Genomic DNA, 19,538 nt, shown 5'->3' with positions numbered 1-19,538 from the left:
GGGGCATTAAAGGACCCAGTGAGCTCTGGCTCTTTGAACTGGGGTAGGACCCGCCAAGAGGGACCTGTGGGCGTCAGGCGTGGCCAGTCCCTGGGACTGGCTGGTTGGTCTCCATCGGTGTTAATAGTCCCTTATCCCTCCCCGATCACACGAGCCTGCCCAGCATTGGCAACATAAACAGGGCTGGGTATTGCCGCCCTGCGTTTCTGGCAGTGACGTGTCAGGCTCTGGCCTTAGATGGATGTGGCTCTCAAGCCAATGCTTTGGTCTCTTGTTCCTCCAAATTAGGCCACCATTGAGTTTGGGATTTTGAAGCTGTGGTAGAATCTGCTGCCACTTCACCCAGCGAGCCAAGCTCCAGATCTTTGCACCAGGTAGGGCAGGCCAAGGTCTGAGGGACACTTTGCTGGGGATGGACCTCTGTTTGGTATGGCCATGTTTATCCACAGGTTGCAGGATGGAATCCATCAGTCTTTTAGGCTGGAGGAAAGCCAAGGTCCCCTGGTGATAATGGGAGGAAACTATAAAAGTTCACATCCCTGTGCAGTTCTGTTCCTGTGGACATGCCCAAGGGTAGTCATTTGTCCAGCCTGCCTTTGGTGAAGGTACAAAGGGAGTCTCACATTCCTCCAGAGAGTGGCAGGAACAAACACTGCCAGTGCGCAGCCTTGTTTTCTGAGAGCCTTGACTTCCAGAGAAGTGCACACATGGCAGCCTGGGGCCTGATCAAGATCCACAAGGCAGAGCCACTTACAGTGCCTGGTGTGGAGGGTGGCCAGGGTCATAGTGCCCGCATTAGAACTAACAACGGATAAAAGGCCTGTCAGGAAATGCAACAGCAGAAGATGGTACCCGTAATAAGAAACCAAATCCTGAAGATCTAAAGTGCAAGGAATACTGAGTTCCAAGAAGAGCTGGTAGAGAACAGCCCCTTCTCAGTGTAAGAGTCAGGGGGAACAAACAGGAGACCATGTGGCCAGCAGCAAGCTGCAGTCAGTGCTTTGAGGAGCAGGGCCCATGGTGTTTGAGGCTAACCCCCAGGGCAAAAGCTGATCTCTTTTAGGTTAATCAACAAACATTTCTTGGCCATTTACCCTGTGCCAGGCCTTTTGCTGGGTTCTGGGAATTTAGCAGGAAAGAAGTCTGACATACTGGCTGCCCTCTAGTGAGGGAGGCATTTTAAGTAAAGAGTGACAGTGTGACGTCTTAAGTGCCTCAGTGGCAGAGCACAGAGGAAGGCCACGTGGAAGAGAATAACACCTAAGCCGAAGGGGAGTTAAAAGTGGTAGAGATGAGCCCATGTGGGAGGTAGTGTGTTCATTAGGAGGGACACAGGCATTCAGAGAACTACTAGAAGCTCAGTCCGTTTGGAAGCGATCAGCAGGGGGATGGTCAGCTCCTGCCTAGGAGCGGTGCAGAGCCATTCGAGGAGGATGGTGCAGTGACATCTGTGATTTAGAAAGGTCCCTCTGCTGCTGCATGGAGACCACACTGGGGGCAGAGCAGGTTTGGTTGGGCAGGGCTGGAGAATCCCCAAGGGGGTTGTTGCTGGGACTCAGGTGAGAAGTCTGGTGTCCTGGACAGGGTGGCAGCGGTGGGGATCAGCAAAACTTGGAAAGCAGTTAGGTGTAGAGGTGAGGGCAAAGGGCTGCCTGATGACTTGGCCCCTGGGTACGGGGGAGTGGAGGGGCAGGGAGCGCCTCCTTGAGGAGGGAGCCCAGGTTAAGGGCAGTAAGGATCATATGAAGGGTAGACCCATGGGAAGACCCCATGCGCCCATACCAGCCTCAGCAAGAGATGACCCGCAGATGGCCTGGACAGTGTGTTCTGCTCTGGGAGTAGCTGTAGAATAAGCTAGGGACCCGAGCTGAAGCACAATGCTGATGCCAAGTGATAGGAACCAAGCCCTGGGACTCTGACGCCATTTCAGATTCTCCACAATCATGGTTTCTGCCCCTTGGGTCACACTACTTCTATGTAAGTATGTCAGAGGGAAGCCCCAAGTGAACACTCACTTGGATGAGAAGGGAAGAGTTCTCTGCACCTTCATCCTGCTGCCTGCTAAGCAAAAGCTCTTCCTCCAGGACAGCATCAAGTGTGTTACAACAGATACTTCTAGAAGGTCCTAGCTTGTATCTTCTTGGCTTGCCTGGCACACAGTTGGCCCTTTAAAAAAAAGTGGTTGTCTAATGAAACTGTATAATTGAATGTTTTCATACCAATAACATCTCATTTAAATTGTGGTGGTGTGTACCATTTAGTGATTGGTTTCCAGATCAAAACGTAGGCCTTGTCACACTCCTGAGCCTTCCACCTGTGAGTCAGAGCGAGAAGGAGTAGGGTAAGGGGATGATACTCCTCTCACCTGGACATGCCACACATCGTGGGGAGTTGAGTCCCAAAGCCCTGCCCCATGGAAGAGAGGACATTGACAGGAGTTGCTGCAAAAAAAGGGTTCTGTGTCAAAAAAATTTGGGATACTGGGTGTATTGGAGCCTCCAGCATATTAATATGCCCTGAAAATGTCAGGGATAGCTCTGGAATATGCAGCATTTCTCAAAGGACACTGACCAGTAAAATCATTCCCTATGATGCACTTTGGGAAAAGCTACTATAGAGACATGAGGTAAGCAATCCTTTGTTCTTAATTTCTTAGCCATTTGCCCTTGGAACTAAAGCTCACACCCTTCCTTATGCCTCCCCTGGCCTCTTCAGAGAGGTCTGCACCATCATTGCCACAGAATGCATGCTCGTTGAGGACACGGGGTCTGCGACCATGCTTGCTGCTTACTGCTGTATGTGTCTCCAGGGCCTAGCACACATGGTGACTGGTTCATAATTACTGCGGAACAACTAGATTAATAAATAGTTAGTACAACAGAATCAAACTGTGTCCGTGCCTACTGTGTTAATTTGTTGAGTGTGGACCATGCCCAGGGCAGTCTGCTTCTTTAGGCTTTATGGGCCATACCAACATGGTCAGGAAGATCTACCTCTGGCTCCTAGGAGTCTCTGTTAGCCTCCAAGGGTATGCCTGGCACCCACGCAAGGCATTTATGCACAGGACATCTATATCCTTTAACTCAGCAGGACCACTCATAGCTATTTTAAGGGCAGATGCCACCAGAATGTGAGTACAAGTATATAAATACAGCACTGTTGATGATAGAGAAAATGTAGAAATCCTCTACGTGCCTGTCAGGGAGACAGTCATTAACAGTCATTTACCATATAATGTGTAGCTGGTAAGAAGAATGAACATCTGTCCACATCAGTGCATAGAATGTTGAGTTAAGGGGGGAGATAACAAAGTACAAACAGTATACATCCCATTTATTTTTTATTTAATTTTTTTTTTTTTTAGAGTTGGGGTCTTGCTATGTTGCCCAGGCAGGGCTCAAACTCCCCAAGTGATCCTCCCACCTCAGCCTCCCAAGTATCTGAGACTACCAGCACATGCCACTGTGCCCAGCTCATCCAATTTATTTTTAACTACATTTTGATGTACGTGTGTAATACATATGCATTTTATTCCCGCTAATATATGGGTTAAAAAACACAGAAGTATATAAACCACACTGTTATGTTAAAAAGCTGGGACATGGAGGGGTAACAGATGAGTTATTTTTTGCTTCCAATTTCTGAATTATTTAAAATTTTTCACATCAGGCATGTATATTACTCTTATAAATAGCAAAAACACTAAAAATGATTATATTTTCAGGGAAATATGATCCTCCCTTATGTATCACAGCGGTAAGCAATAGAGGAGAAACACTAACAGGTATTAGAGCTGAGAGAGGGGTAAGAGACCCCTTTGACTAAGGAGAAGCACCATTAGTTTTATGAAAGGGTTGCACATGAACTTGACCTTGAAGAATCAGTAGAGTAGGTGTGATCAACTCATTGTATTTCTCTCTGAAGTATCTTTCTGCATGTGAGGGATCATCTTAGTTACTCTCAAACTGACATCTTTCCCCCTCCTAGCCTACTTACAGGCCATCTTACCCAGAAGTTAAATCTGTTGACAGATTTGTCTTGTATTGTCTGTGCCGTCCTATCTTGCTGTGAACGCAGATAAATAAGAGTTGGGTGGGGACATAAGGAGGGGCATTAAAATTCTGTGTGCGTTGTATTAAGGTTCTTGATAATCTTCATATTCTTGGGTACTGGGCCTCTGTCCTGAGAAAATTGGAAATGAAAGCCAAGATTTATTCAAATGGCATTAATTATAATAAAAAACATAAACAGTTCAAATATCAAAAACACATGAGTGAGTAGAGTATAGGAAGGAATATGTCACAGCCATTTAATATATTTACAAAGAATTTTTAATAAGCTTATAATAAATGGAAAGAAAGTACAATGCAAAATTATATTCAGTAGAGGCCAAAAAAACGTCTGGAGCCCCCGCATGACGTCGGAGACATGCCTTCATGTTAGCCCTACCAGTTCAACCTCCTTGCTTATCCTATGGTCAGGAATTTGGTACAAAGGAGATGTTTAGTCATCCTTTTGGGTTATTTCCTATTAAGATTGTATTCCGCCATAGTATTCCTGCTGTAAGGGTTAGGCACTGGGGAGACCATAGTCAAGTGCTTGACTGAGGAACAGGTACAGGTGGAAAACGGAGTCTGTGCCCCAGAGGCTCTAGGAGTGGGTACTGGAGTGAGTTTGAACACCAGACCAAGCCTGGGTGTGTTGCACACCCTGGGGAGAGTGCCACATCCACTCCTGAGTGGAATTCCTGGTAAGTGGTGGACTCCAGGCTTCAAGTTTTCCCACCCACAAGGTAGTGATGGAGCTGTTCTCATCAGAATGCCTTATTTGCATTGGGAAATTCTAGACTCATCCTTATGGATAAAAGCACTTCCTTACTTCCTTATGGGAAAACCACATCCAGGGGCAGAGAGCACTTTTATTTTTACCAGTTATAACCCAAGAGTATGGTCCCAGGCAGGCTTTCTTTCACTTATAATAACTGTTTATTGAATAACCATAAAAGTGACACGTGCCAGCCACAATAGGGCCTTGTCTTCTAGGGGCTGGCATTTTGTTCTTTGCAAAGTGTACTTATAAGGATGCAGGTGTTTGCCATTTTGCTGCTTGTCTCAGTGGTTATGGACATTGTCTGGCCTTTGGTCCTGCAGCCCTGGAAAGGTAAATAAAGGACCATGACAACCTTTTATCCAGCATTCTGCCACTGGACTTCTGGTCACCTGCTAGCGGCTGCTGCCCTGCCCTGGCCTGAGGGAGGAGTTGAAGTGGAAAAGGTGATAAAGGATGTGAAGGTGCCCCCGGGGGTAGGGATGAGGGGAAGGGCATGTCAAGGTCAGCAAGGCAAGGCCTTTGGCGTTTCTGGGAGGCCTTGCCGAGACTCCCCAGCTGTGTTCTGCTGTTGCCCCATCCTCTTGCTCTTCCGCTCCGGTCTGTGCACAGTTTGGGAGTGACTGCCCTCTGCAACTGCAGCCGCTGTACTAGTGACCTTTATCCAGCCGTGTCTACCAGGCTTCACCTTTCCCATCCATTCTTTGAAATGGCCTCATCTTAAGAGTTTTGAAAGATAAGTATGTGACTTAATAAAGATAGGGTTTCTTCATTAAGTCGTCCCAGTTACTTGAGAGGCTGAGGCAGGAGGATTGCATAAGCCCAGGAGTTTGAGGTTGCTGTGAGCTATGATAATGCCACTGTACTCTAGCCTGGGCAGCAGAGTGAGACCCTGTTTCAAAAAAAAAGAAAGAGAGAGAGGGAGGGAGGGAAAAGAAAAGAAAAGAAAGAAAAATTGACAAAGCATATTCCTGAACCAATCTTCATATCTTAGATCATTTACCATTTTACCTAGTCAAGGTTGGCCTAAATATCGTTTCAAAACAAATCTAGACCCTAGTTGGGAGATTACCAATCTTGTGACTACCAGAAACCCTATCTTTTTTTTTTCTTTGAGACATAGTCTTGCTCTGTTGCCCGGGCTAGAGTGCCATTGGCATCAGCCTAGCTCACAGGAACCTCAAACTCCTGGGCTCAAATGATCTTCCTGCCTCAGCCTTCCCAGTATCTGAGACTACAGGCGTGCGCCACTGCGCCCAGCCAATTTTTTCTATTTTTAGTAGAGATGGGGTCTCACTCTTGCCCAGGCTGGTCTCGAACTCCTGACCTCAGGCAATCCTCCTGCCTCAGCCTCCCAGAGTGCTAGGATTACAGGTGTGAGCCACCGTGCCCTGCCGCTTCATCAATTTTTAAACTGAAAATGTAGGGCAAGGGGCAAAGTGTGACCAAGCAGTGTTCTGCATTTTTTAATTTGCTTTGGGAATGGTATAATAGTGTAATAAAGGTGTCATTTTCTAAATACGGATTATTCACAGCCTATTTTAAATCCTGGGCCAGTTCCTGATAGGCAAGTTCCCAATAGGATGCTAGGTTGACCCCTTCCTGTCCAGTCCTGGTATGTGTAAGAAATACAAACTTATTTGAATAGCAGCTTATGTTAACTATGATCTTAAAAGTAGATCAACTGAGAATGAAGCATTTTCTCGAACGAGATATCTGTCCTTGGATCCTGTGCATTAGCCTGCCTGAGTCGTGTCTGAAGTCAAGCTGTAAGCAGGATTTCAGCACCTTCTTCTTGATCTGCCCTCTTCACTACAGAAGCCAGGAGACTGGTCAGTCCTCCTAGGTTTTGTTAAAAATATATTTTGCGCCTGTCCCGAATGGATCATGCCTCATCGAGAACCTCCAGATCCTTGAGACTTCATTTTCTCATGCATCGGGGAAGCCTGAACGCAGGAGGAGGCCACGTGGCTGAATGGCTTCCCTGAGGTGCACGTGGCCTGGGAAGGCATTTCCTTCCCCAGATCTTGCAGCCTTTCTTTCCCGAAGCCATTAGGCTCTCCAGGTGTGCCAGCATCAAAGCCGGAGGTACCTGCGGTGGCGGGTGCTCCCGTTCAGGACACATCTGAATTGCACATTCCCCGCAGGTGCTGTTTGATGTGCTTGATTGTGGGATGAAAGCCAAATCAACCAGTGAGAGGGCCTGTTTATGTCCTCATTTTCAATGCTGTTCCTTGGGGCCCTTCTGTGTCGCGGGAAAGAATTTGTGAAAAAGACTGGAATACCACCTAAGCAGAAAACACAAGCACCTACTTACTGTTAACTCTGGAGTCCACAAGTTGTTGGCCTCAGGCAGAGGGGTCCAGGCCCCAAAGAGCTTTGTGGAGGAGGAAAGTGATGCCACCTCGGCCTCACACTTTTTCTGCTGTGCCATCCGTGTCCCCTCTTGCTGAAGGGGGGTGACAAGACCATTGCAGTTCTTTCTGAATTGCTCTAATCCTCTGCCTCTCAGTTGAATGGCCAAGACCAGGAACTAGAAGGGACATAATGATATAGGTGCCCATTTTTTTATAGATAGGGAAACTGAGGCTGGGGCTGAAAGATTCAGTGCATGGTCCTCAGTTTCCCCAGTGGCAAAGCCAGAATAGCTCCCAGGACCTGCTCTTGACTCCTAGTGCAGCATTCTGGTGATGAAACAGGATGGAGTGGACAATTGGCAGAGACTAAATACGTTGAATCTCCATTCACAAAGAAAGTCCTGTGCCGCTGTGGTTCCCAACCCCCAGGCCACAGACAGGTACCCGTCCTTGGTCTGTTAAGAACCCAGAACCCAGAATGGGCCACACAGCAGGAGGTGAGCGGCAGGCCAGCAAGCAAAGCTTCATCTGTATTTACAGCCACTCCCCATGCCCCCCATATCACCGCATAAGCTCCGCCTCCTATCAGATGTAGGGGGCCATTAGGTTCTCCTAGAAGCACAAACCCTACTGTAAACTGCACATGCGAGGGATCTAGGTTGCAGCTCCTTATGAGAATCTAATGCCTGATGATCTGAGGTGCAGCTGAGGTGGTGATACTAGCGCTGGGGAGCAGCTGCAAAAACAGATTATCATTAGCAGAGAGGTTTGACTGCACAATAAATGTAATGCGCATGAATCATCCTCAAACCATCCAACCCCCAACCTCCCCATCTGTGGAAAAATTCTTTTCCATGAAACCAGTCCCTGGTGACAAAAAGATTGGGGACCGCTGCTCTACAGGACTAGAACAGATTCTGCTGCACAGCACCCAGGGTGCCAGAGCACTTCATAAACTGCTGAAGAACTTGAAGTAACCCTGAATATTTCACTGAAGCTGTTTTGGGTGCTGCATGTTTGGTACAAAGTAACAGGGAAGGCTCTTGTTGTAAAAGCTGTGGGGTGAGACTGCCCTCTAGTGGGCCAGCGGAGCCATTGGTCTAGCCACGTTCTGGGCAATGTTGCCTTTTTACGCCACGTCAATGTGGAGTGATTATTCCTGTGGAAGGAATTCGCATATTATTCTTTCTCAAGCACTCTGGCCAATAGTGACTCTAATGATCTCTGAGCACTGGCCATCGTTTGCTCATGTTATAGAAGTGTGATTTTATTTTTTGTTCCTCCTATACACACACACACACACACACACACACACACGGTATCTTATTTCCCTAACAAGATTCAGGCTTCTAAAAGCCAGGGTATATCTTAAGTCTTGTTCTTCCATAGCTTCTACCCGCTTGTCCACTTAGCTGGATATGAAATTAGAAGATTCATTAGGATGGAAAGGAATCCTCTCTCACCACCACCCCCGAAATAATCCTGTCACTTCTCATTTGTTCCTAAAACATTCTAATCTCATTTCTCTGATCAGTAGTTCCCCAAGTGGTTGAATCATCCGCATCCTTCAGAAAGCTTACAGAACTCAGTTTCCTGGGCCTGACTCCAGCCCTGCTGAATCAGTCTCTGTGGTTCGAGCCAGAAAATCTGCTTTACAAACTTCCCAAGTGGTTTTTGATGTGTAGCCAGGGTTGGCAGCCAACTGCTCCAAACCCCATTTACAATTATTTCTCATAGCTCCCCCCGCCGACAGTGTCTCCAAAGGTCTTCAGCTTGTGTCACTTATTAAAAGTGACCATTTTGAGATTCATTCAGAAGTATTCAATATGCTATTCTAATCGGGTGACATGGGAAGGAAGAAGGGGCCACAGGAGATGGACCAGAGGCTTTTGCTTTGGTTGCCAATGGCTCTGTGTTCATAGCAGAAAATCCTGAAACCAATGCCTCCATGCTGACTGGGCAGGTTGTTGATTTGTAGTTTGCTTTTAAATGTTTGAGCTAGATAGGTAGCAAAAGGTTTGTTGAGTACCCAGTTACTTATTTTCACCTATTCTAAGTCATCTGGCTCTTGGGATGACCACGCAAGGTAGGCATTGTCCTCTTTTACTGAGATGGGAAAATTGAGGCTTAGGAAAGTTAGGTAACATGCCCGAAGTCACGTAAGTTGGTAATTGTCAGATTGTGCATTCGATTACAGGCCTGATTGCCAAGGCCAGCTTTGGAAAGGTAAGTGGACCAGAGGGCCAACCTGCTCTTTTTTACTCTGCCAGGCCAAGCGAGCAGTGCAGCGAGGAGCTACTGCAGTCATCTTTGATGTGTCTGAAAACCCAGAAGCTATCGACCAGGTAAATTCCTCGGGCCCCGCCAGTTCTGCAGGCTCTTTAATTAGCTTGGCTTGTCATAATCGTGTCACCCTCATCTCGGGGCCTTTGCACTCATCTGCTGCAGTTAGATGTTCACGTTTGGATGTCATATCCAAGGGAGGTGTATTGAGAGGGGTTAAGAGCCAGGGAATTAGGGGTTTGGGGTGGGGGGTACGTTTTCAAAGAACCTGATAGGCCTTCAGCCTGCCCAGTGCACCCTAAAGCAAGCAACATTCTCAGCCTTGCCCTTCTGGGAGCTCCAAGGCTACAATGCTTGAAGAATTTGAGAATTTCCAGATGGGTATTGAATGTTCCTTTCCCTCCAGCCTTTCTTTCTCTCTCCTGCTTCTTACAATAAGTATGTCTTTTAACCAGGGCCCTCTCTTCTTCCTTAGCTAAACCAGGCCTCGGAAGACCCGCTCAAGAGGCCAGTGGTGTATGTGAAGGGCGCAGATGCCATCAAGCTGATGAACATCGTCAACAAGCAGAAAGTGGCTCGAGCACGGATCCAGCACCGCCCCCTGCGAGTGAGCCTCCGCACCGGCTGGTGCCTTCTCTGCTACTCCCTGTGCCCCTATTTTCCTCGGGCTTTGGGCTTTCGTTCCTGTCTTTTTTCTACCTAAAACGCCAGCCTACCCTGGGGGGCTGCAGGTTTAGATCAGCTGTAGGGCTGGAGGCCAGAGAGAAATTTCACCCATGTTCCTTTATAGGGAATTTGACAAATCCTACCAGAAATAGGTGATCATTGCTAATATGTCTCTGGTCTCTTGTGCCTGGTATTCCCTCTTGGCGACCTCTCATCCTTTCTCTTCCATCCCATCTCCCTCTGAAAGGCAAACTGAGGCGGCCTGAAGGGGTGGGACACCCAGTACCTCGCTTCCTGTGTCTCCTTTATTCCACTTCACCTAGACACTAGAGAAAAGGCCTGTACTTCTTTCTTCCCATAGGGTAAATTACCTCACTGAAGCTCCCTAACTTACATTCCGGTCTGGAAAAGTTAGCTTTCAACTGGGATGGGATTCCATGGCTAATGATTAGCATCTAGGCTTCTCCTAAGTGTTTGAAGGGACACTGCTGGCCACCAGCTCTTGGTAGGCATCTTCTGCTCAGGCTAAAGGGTTCTAAGGACCTGGGGCAGGTGCCCCATGTGTGTTTTATTCCATCCTCACACATACTGGGACATTCACACGTAGGATGATTCTTTCACACGCACAAAGTAACTGAATATACACAGCATCCATTCAGCCAAGCTCTGTTGGCCAAATGCGTGTCCTAGATGAGGTGGCTTCAAGGTTTTAGGAAGCAGTGTGCTATGAGGAGCTAAAACTAGAGGGAATTTTCAGAAGAACTGACTTGCTGGCTTCTTTTTAAAGGAAAAAGGAGTGCTTGGTAAATATGACTCATTGTAGTGGAAGCCGATATTTGTGGAGGCAGTGTACAATTTTCTGAGTTGTTGTAAACCATTAATTATATGGTTAGTAATCACTGTTCCCTCAAAACATGACACTCACTCTTTTGTCCTGTAAATGTGATTATTTGTGTTTATTTGGAAGGGCCTTTCTTACTGGTTACAGCAAACTTTGTGCTATTCCTTAAGGAGCCAGGCTTTGTGAACAGAGCTCCCTTGGCTGTTAGGGGGCCTGGCTGAGACCACCGCAGGCCTCCCCCTGGCCACACTGAAGGCACTACCTGGTCCTCAGGAGCACACCGTGTGCGTGTACGCAGAACCCCAGGAGTTTCCTGCAAACTGAGGGGAAGCTCACCCCAGTAGCCCCATGTTTACCCGGCAGCCATGTGCTGATGGCCGGGCTGCAGAGAGGCCGTGATTCACTGTGTCTGTGTTCTGTTCCAGCAACCCACTGAATACTTTGACATGGGGATTTTCCTGGCGTTCTTTGTCGTGGTCTCCTTGGTCTGCCTCATCCTCCTTGTCAAAATCAAGCTGAAGCAGCGACGCAGTCAGGTAAGCCCTCCGTGCAGCCTGAGAACTTGACCCCCGTTACCGCTATGGAAACCAGGGGGCCGGGTGTGGTGGCTCACGCCTGTAATCCTAGCACTCTGGGAGGCTGAGGCGGGTGGATTGTTTGAACTCAGGAGTTCAAGACCAGCCTGAGCAAGAGCGAGACCCCGTCTCTACTAAAAATAGAAAGAAATTATCTGGACAGCTAAAATTATATATAGAAAAATTAGCCAGGCATGGTGGAACATGCCTGTAGTCCCAGCTACTTAGGAGGCTGAGGCAGGAGGATTGCTTGAGCCCAGGAGCTTGAGGTTGCTGTGAGCTAGGCTGATGCCATGGCACTCTAGCCAGGGCAAAAGAGCAAGACTCTGTCTCAAAAAAAAAAAAAAAAAAGAAAGAAAAAGAAACCAGAGATCGCGTCAGCTTGTTGTCCGATGATCCAAAGTGGAACCTGTCCCAGCTGTGGACTTGGCTCTGCAGCCCGTTCACAGTGGCCGGGAAACAGCAAAGATGGAGAAGAACAAGAGCCAAACTTACAACACTCTGCCTTCTCTGTGCTGAAAGGGCCAGCCCTACAAAGGCCAAGCGCTGGGGGTGTCTCCTGCCAGTTTTAAAGGAAATGTTTAAATAAAGGTTTAATGTGGCACGCTAGAGCCTCGCCCCTCAGATAGGATCTGTGGTCCGGCAGCAGCGGCACCTGGAGCTTGCTAGGAGTGCAGAATCCCAGACTCCCCAGGCTACCACGCTCTCCGGGTGATTCTTGAAAAACAGTGGCCACGGCAGCACTCCGGCGGCCACACCGTGTGTGCTTGTAGGAAGAAAAGATTCGGAGGTGGAGGGTGGTGAAAGGGTAAACAGGGTTCTAGACGCTCCAGTGTATGGCAGGGCCATGTCTCGGGAGAGAGATGGTGGCTCTTGGTGGGCAGCCTGTCGAGAGGATTGCTTCAGTTCTCGTGAGGGTCGAGTGGCCACCACGGACAGAATAACGTTTACCCTCACTACTTCCTTCAACAGAAAGAGGAGGAGCCCTCGTAGAGCAGGTTAATAACTTGGGGTCTAGCCGAGTTGGGAAGTGGCAGGGCCAAGTAACGGAAGGAGACCCCTGCCTTCAAATTGAAGGAGAGATCTCTGCTAGTACTGCCACTTGGGAAGAGCCGAGGTTGATGGGTTGGTGTCATGGACACTCCAGGGGTCTGGAATATAGGTGCTACAGCAGTCTGAGTTTTGAGTGATTCTCAAACTTCTGTTGTGGCGTGGTAAGAAGTATTTGCCTGTCCCAGTGCATTGAGTACATGGCCCTGGGGTTGACCAACACTGCTATACGTAGAAGACCCTGACACAGACCCCTTTATGCTGTGCAGAATTCCATGAACAGGCTGGCTGTGCAGGCTCTGGAGAAGATGGAAACCAGAAAGTTCAACTCCAAGAGCAAGGGGCGCCGGGACGGGAGCTGTGGGGCCCTGGACACGCTCAGCAGCAGCTCCACGTCCGACTGTGCCATCTGCCTGGAGAAGTACATCGATGGAGAGGTAATGGCAGAGGCGGGGCCTGTCCTGGGTGGGGATGAGGTCACCGGCTTAGCAGAGGTGCCCAGGGCCCAGAAGGACAGGGCCCATGTCCTTTCCCACACTGAAGGCCTTCGCCCAGGTCCCCAGGTGGGATGGCCTGAGATGTTCTAACCACTTCCCCCAAGAGGGTGGCTGCAATGTGGGGACACACACTCCAGAGGACCCAGCTGACACAGGGGATTTCAAAAGTTGATCCGAAACATACAGTAGGCCAGAAAATACCTGGTTAAGAACACTCCACACACTGACTTTGTTTTAGAATTGTTCTTCTGCAATCTCTGAGGCTTGACTTGATACATGATTGGTGATTTTTACTTACAAAGAGACAAAGGATTTGCTGTCCCCCTTTTTTTTCCTTGTAGCTCTTTATTTTGAAATTTTCAAACCTTCAGAAAAGTTGCAAGAACAGTACTATGTATGATATATCTCAGTCACCTTGTTAACGCCCCCGTTGTTAACATTCTGCCGCATTTGCTCCATCGCTCTCTAGATAGATACAAACGTACATGCACTTAGGGGCAGAGAACACGCCACTTAAGAATTGCAGACATTTGATGCCCCTTTGAAAATGATCCACTGCTGTATAGACTGCTGGAGGAAAACTGAGTTTTTGCAGAGGCCTTTAGAATAATATTTAATAGATTCTTGCCTGGACTCTGGGTTGCCTGGGTTCTAATCATGGCCCAGGTGGATTCTAGCTTTGTGATCTTGGGCAAGTGACTTCATTTTCTGTCCCTGCACTTGGCATGGGCCTGAGACTGACCAGCATTCCAGGTGATCACGAAGATGACGTGAGAAAATACAGGTGGACCTTTTGGCACTCTGTCAGGCACAGTATTAGGGATGAGTTTGAATGTTACTGTATTGGACAGGTCAGAAAATGAAGAAAACAAAGTAAAATTAGCAAATTTGGAGGGTGCTTAGGCTCAGGAACTCCAGAGGTGGTCCTGTCCCAGAAAACCCCATCATACTCTCTCCAAATAGACTGCTTTTGTTATAAACCATGTGCCCATGTGGTGAGTGTTCAGGGTCCAGTACAATAAGGGACAGGAGAACTTGTCAAATGTGAGTCCCGGGCATCTTCCTTTCTACTCGTCCCCTTCTGTGGTACCTCATGGCAGCCACCCCCTTGGAGATACATAATATCTTGGGTATACCTAGGCCTCTCTCCACACCCCAGGCCTACCTTCGCCAGCAGGAAGCTTTGGTCTTCCCTGTGGTTGGGGCTGGCTGGTGGGCAGTTTTCTTCTCTCTAGAACACGTACATCAGCCCCGCCTCCAAGGGACTGAGTCCACCTGTAGCTGGAGGTGGGGAGGAAGGAGGGGAGGGCACTGGCACAATCAGCAGGGCTCCCCGGCCCACGCCAGGTCCCACAGGAGGAAGCAGGTGCAGGGCTGAAGGCAGAAGTGCCCTGCCACCCGTGCCTGCCCTTCAGGCTGTGTCCCCTCTCTCCCTGCCCAGGAGCTCCGCGTTATCCCCTGTACTCACCGGTTTCACAGAAAGTGCGTGGACCCGTGGCTGCTGCAGCACCACACCTGCCCCCACTGTCGGCACAACATCATAGGTAACTGTCACCTGCCTCGGTCGTTGCTGAAGAGTCAAGTCAGAGGACACTGTCCCCACCAAGTGCCTACCTGGAGTGTGGCACACGCCACAGGCTTGGGAGCGAGCAGTACTGCGCTCGGGACTTGCAGCATGGCGGCCTCGGGTTTTGGAGGTTGGCTCCATCACCCTGGGGAGAGTCTGGCATTAAGAATCGCCAAGATCAAGTTTGGGCTTCATATTAACCAGCTTCCTGACCTTGGGCAAGACATCTAGCCTCTCCAGGGCTAGGCTCCCAAACTCTTTAGTAGCAATGACAGTAACATCACTTGCCCATGTCCAGTGCCATGGGGTTGTCCCCAAGGCCACAGGAGATGACAAGTGTGTAGTGGCAGGCTTGCCCTGTTGTGCCTGGTCACTGCATTATTGGATGGGGGGTGATGGGGGACTTGCATCCCTGTATCTCTGTTCCTCTCTGCAGGCTCCCATAGTGCCCGTGGGGCAGAGCAGGTGGGAGGTGGGAGGTGGCTTGCACACAGAATTTGGTGGCAGCTTGGATTGGAGCAGAGTCATAAGAGTAGACACCAGGTCTGCTGCTGCTTTATCTCTATAGCCCCTGATATCAGCTTGCTTTGTTTCCTCTACCTCTCCCCAGAACAAAAGGGAAACCCGAGTGCCGTGTGTGTGGAGACGAGCAACCTCTCACGCGGTCGGCAGCAGAGGGTGACCTTGCCGGTGCACTACCCCGGCCGCGTGCACAGGACCAATGCCATCCCGGCCTACCCTACAAGGACAAGCATGGACTCCCACGGAAACCCCGTCACACTGCTGACCGTGGACCGGCACGGGGAGCAGAGCCTCTATTCTCCGCAGACCCCCGCCTACATCCGCGGCTACCCGCCTCTGCACCTGGACCACACGCTGGCCGCTCACCGCTGTGGCCTGGAGCACCGGGCCTACTCGCCAGCCCACCCCTTCCGAAGGCCCAAGTTTAGCGGCCGCAGCTTCTCCAAGGCAGCTTGCTTCTCGCAGTACGAGACCATGTACCAACACTACTACTTCCAGGGCCTCAGCTACCCAGAGCAGGAGGGGCAGCCCCTGCCCAGCCTCGCTGCCCGGGGCCCGACCCGCGCCTTCCCAGCCAGCAGCGGCGGCAACCTGCTCTTCCCCACCGTGGTGCACGTGGCGCCACCCTCCCACCTGGAGAGCGGCAGCACGTCCAGCTTCAGCTGCTACCACGGCCACCGCTCCGTGTGCAGCGGCTACCTGGCCGACTGCCCGGGCAGTGACAGCAGCAGCAGCAGCAGCTCCGGCCAGTGCCACTGCTCCTCCAGCGACTCTGTGGTCGACTGCACTGAGGTCAGCAACCAGGGCGTGTACGGAAGCTGCTCCACCTTCCGCAGCTCCCTCAGCAGCGACTATGACCCCTTCATCTACCGCAGCCGGAGCCCCTGTCACACCAGTGAGGCGGGGGCCTCGGGCAGCTTGGGCCGGGGGCCTGCCGTGCGCTTTGAGGGCTCCCCGCCCCCTGAGGAGCTCCCGGCGGCACCCGGCCGTGGTGCTGGGTGGGGAGAGCCTTGGCTGGGCCCTGCCTCTCCCTCGGGGGACCAGCTGTCCACCTGCAGCCTGGAGATGAACTACAGCAGCAGCTCCTCCCTGGAGCACCGGGGGCCCAACAGCTCTACCTCAGAAGTGGGGCTCGAGGCTTCTCCTGGGGCCGCCCCAGACCCCAGGAGGACCTGGAAGGGGGGCTACGAGGCGCCATCCTGTGCCTGCTGCTGTGAGCCCCCGCCCTCCAAACTGGGGCCCGGTGCCGGAGCAGCGGGCAGCAGCGCCGTGTTCCTGGGCTCCCCACTCTACGAGGGCTGCAGCCCCGCGGGTGGGGACCCACGGCCAGGAAGCCCCCGGGGCCTGCATGGCTTTCACCCAGACCATTTGCCCAGGACAGACGGGGTGAAATACGAGGGCCTGCCCTGCTGCTTCTATGAAGAGAAGCAGGTGGCCCACGGCAGCGGAGGGGGCGGCTGCTACACCGAGGACTACTCAGTGAGTGTGCAGTACACGCTCACCGAGGAGCCGCCGCCGAGCTGCTACCCAGGGGCCCGGGACCTGAGCCAGCGCATCCCCATCATTCCGGAGGATGTGGACTGTGACCTGGGCCTGCCCCCGGACTGCCAAGGAACCCACAGCCTCGGCCCCTGGGGTGGGACGTCGGGCCCAGATGCCCCGCGGCCCCACAGGGGCCTGGGAGCAGCCAAGGAAGAAGAGCAGGTTCTGTGCTGCCAGGCTGGGGTGCCACCACGGCCCGTGTGCCCTCCAGAGGAGGTGGGTGCCACCAGGGCCGGCTTCCCCAGTGCCCCCCAGGACACTCAGGAGTCTATCGCCACGGCCGCTGAGGCTGCAGGTGAGAGGAAATGGCAGAAGGACAGACCAGGAGTTTCCATGGGGGTTCTCTTCTCTCCCTCCGTCGTTTCTGAATGTGCCCTGCCTTTAAACACTGTGGCTGAGGACTGAATTATTCCCCAACCTGTCCCTTCCTCTGAGTTCTAGACCCAGTGAGCCCTCTACTTCCGTGATCTTGCTACCCCTCCCCCAGATGCCTCCCAGGCCTCCCCCCCTGTGTCGTGTCCACTGCGGTGATCTCATTCCCCCTTCCCCAGCCCCGTCGCCAAGGCTCACCACCCAGATGCCCAGGCCAGAAACCCAGACACCAGCCCTGTGCCCACCCTGCCCCTCGTGATCCAGCGTCCTGGGTTTCTCAACTTGTCTGCAGGACCACGTTTGCTTGTTTTTTCCTCAGTTCATAAAAGTGAATTCCCAGGAAAATGAAGCTTTAGCAAAAGACATGCAAAATACAAGTCAGATTTCTTATTAGATTCAACAGACATCAGATTGCTATAAAATTTCTAAACATTTTTGTCTGAGTGATAAACGGTGCGGTCTAGTACCTCTGAGTAGCACTGCGACAAGTTCCACCTGCAAAGTACATCCCACATGTATCTGCTGTTCTCTGCACCCCTTGCTAGCCCCTCAGTCCAGCCCCATTTCCCCTCTCCAGGGCAAAGGCCGTGGCCTTCTGACCGGTTTACTGTTGCTGGTCTTGCCTTCTATTCCACTTGGGAGCCAGGATGGCCTTTTTTTTTTTTTGAAACAGAGTCTCACTCTGTTGCCCGGGCTAGAGTGCCGTGGCGTCAGCCTAGCTCACAGCAACCTCAAACTCCTGGGCTCAAGCAGTCCTTCTGCCACAGCCTCCCGAGTAGCTGGGACTACAGGCATGCGCCATCATGCCCGGCTAATTTTTTCTGTATATTTTTAGTTGTCCAGCTAATTTCTTTCTATTTTTAGTAGAGATGGGGTCTCGCTCTTGTTCAGGCTGGTCTCAAACTCCTGACCTCCAGCGATCCACCCACCTCGGCCTCCCAGAGTGCTAGGATTACAGGCATGAGCCACCGCGCCCAGCCAGGATGGCCTTTTTTGAAATATAAGTTGATGTCTTTGTGGTTTTCCTTAGGATTTTACAAATGTTGACTACCCAGTTCTGTGTGATCTGGCCCCGGCCAACCCGTCTGACCGAATCCCGTTTCTCTCCTTGCTGGCTGCTTTAGCCCCCTGTGGCCTCTGACCTATTCCCCCCTGTGCCAAGCTCATCCGAGCCCCCAGACAGACCTCAGCCCTACTTCTCTCCTCCAGATCTTGGCTTAAATTACCACCTCCCCCCCCCCCCCCCGCCCCCTTGGAAGTCACTTTCACACATTCCACTTACTTCCTAAGTCATCTCAATTCTAAATTAACGTTTTTCTGAGGCCTGCAAGCCCTGTGAGGGGCCCTCTCTGGTGCTCTTCCCAGTGTGTGTGCCTGACACGCTGGCTGCCCAGTTAACATCTTGTGTACATGGTGTTTTCACACTACCTAAGGGCTTCTAGAAGGCTCGGCATGTCCAGGGGAGGGAGGCTGGCTTTCAAGGGGGCACAGACTGAGCCCCTCTTGGAAGAGGAGCCCTGCCTCAGCCCTGTGGCACACACACAGCCTGCACGCCATTGCAAGCTGTCACTTCTTACAAGCCTGAGGGGCCACCTGAGTCCCTTGCCTGGTCCCTGCAGTGCTGGCTTCCTCCCCTAACGACTGTTCTCTCTCTCCCAGGACCTCGCCGGGCAGACAGCAGCAGCACGGGAGCCTGAGCTCAGAAGGAACTCTTATCTGGAAATTGGAAACTGTACAGAGACTCCAAACTCTGGCTTCCTTCAAAAAAAACAAAACAAAACAAATTTTTTTTAGCTTTGACAAACACACAAAAGTGGTAATAAAGAGAGCCCTCCTTCTCAACCCAAAATGTGAGCCACCTGTGGCAAAACCACCCCCCCTGCCCCATTAACAAACCAACAGACAAAATTCTCTGAGTCCTTTGCCTCTTTTGATAACATGTTTTGTAAAGTGTGTGTGCTTGGGGTTCCGAGGTGTGTGGAATTGAGTTCTCTGCTTTGTTTTTGTTTTTTTTTTTTTTTTTAAGATATTATATGTAAATGTAAAAAGTTATTTAAATATATATTTTAAAGAACCCTAACCGCCAACTTTTGCTGAAAAAGAAAAAAAAAAAAATCACTGCTGCATTAAATGAACCACATCATGTGTAGATACTGTTGTCTCCCTGGAGGGAGCTCAGGCCTTTGAAAAGCTCAGGGCTACACCTGCCTTAGAAAATGAACCAGAAACTTGAAGTAAAGCTAGTTGATATGGGTACAAACTCTGAGGAACAATGCAAAGCTGCCTCTTTCTTTCTCGTGGCAAATCCCAATGTACAAAGCGTTGGGTCTTCTCGGAAGCCATTCCTCTGCAGCCCCGCCTTTAGGCAGGTGATGGAAACAGCTAGGAATAGGGTGCACGAGGTCTGCAGCGCTGGGGAGTCAGGGCCAGCCATTGCCC

General features: G+C 50.7%; 1 protein-coding gene across 1 annotated transcript in view; it reads left to right on the top strand.

Moving 5' to 3' along the window:
• ZNRF3 (zinc and ring finger 3) overlaps window positions 1-18,967 on the top strand; it is a 151,064-nt gene extending 132,097 nt beyond the window's left edge. The window contains exons 3-9 of the mRNA XM_069497131.1: window positions 9,455-9,529; window positions 9,943-10,074; window positions 11,400-11,510; window positions 12,869-13,036; window positions 14,538-14,640; window positions 15,274-17,022; window positions 18,759-18,967. Coding sequence (XP_069353232.1) covers window positions 9,455-9,529; window positions 9,943-10,074; window positions 11,400-11,510; window positions 12,869-13,036; window positions 14,538-14,640; window positions 15,274-17,022; window positions 18,759-18,796 — 2,376 coding nt within the window. The 3' untranslated portion in view covers window positions 18,797-18,967. The remainder of the gene's footprint in view (window positions 1-9,454; window positions 9,530-9,942; window positions 10,075-11,399; window positions 11,511-12,868; window positions 13,037-14,537; window positions 14,641-15,273; window positions 17,023-18,758) is intronic.
• The last annotated feature ends 571 nt before the right edge of the window (window positions 18,968-19,538 follow it).

This window comes from Eulemur rufifrons, chromosome 21, assembly GCF_041146395.1.
Source record: "Eulemur rufifrons isolate Redbay chromosome 21, OSU_ERuf_1, whole genome shotgun sequence".
In the NCBI taxonomy this organism is placed as follows: Eukaryota; Metazoa; Chordata; class Mammalia; order Primates; family Lemuridae; genus Eulemur; species Eulemur rufifrons.
Note: the sequence above shows the minus strand (reverse complement) of the source record. Positions and strands in the feature narration are given on the sequence as shown.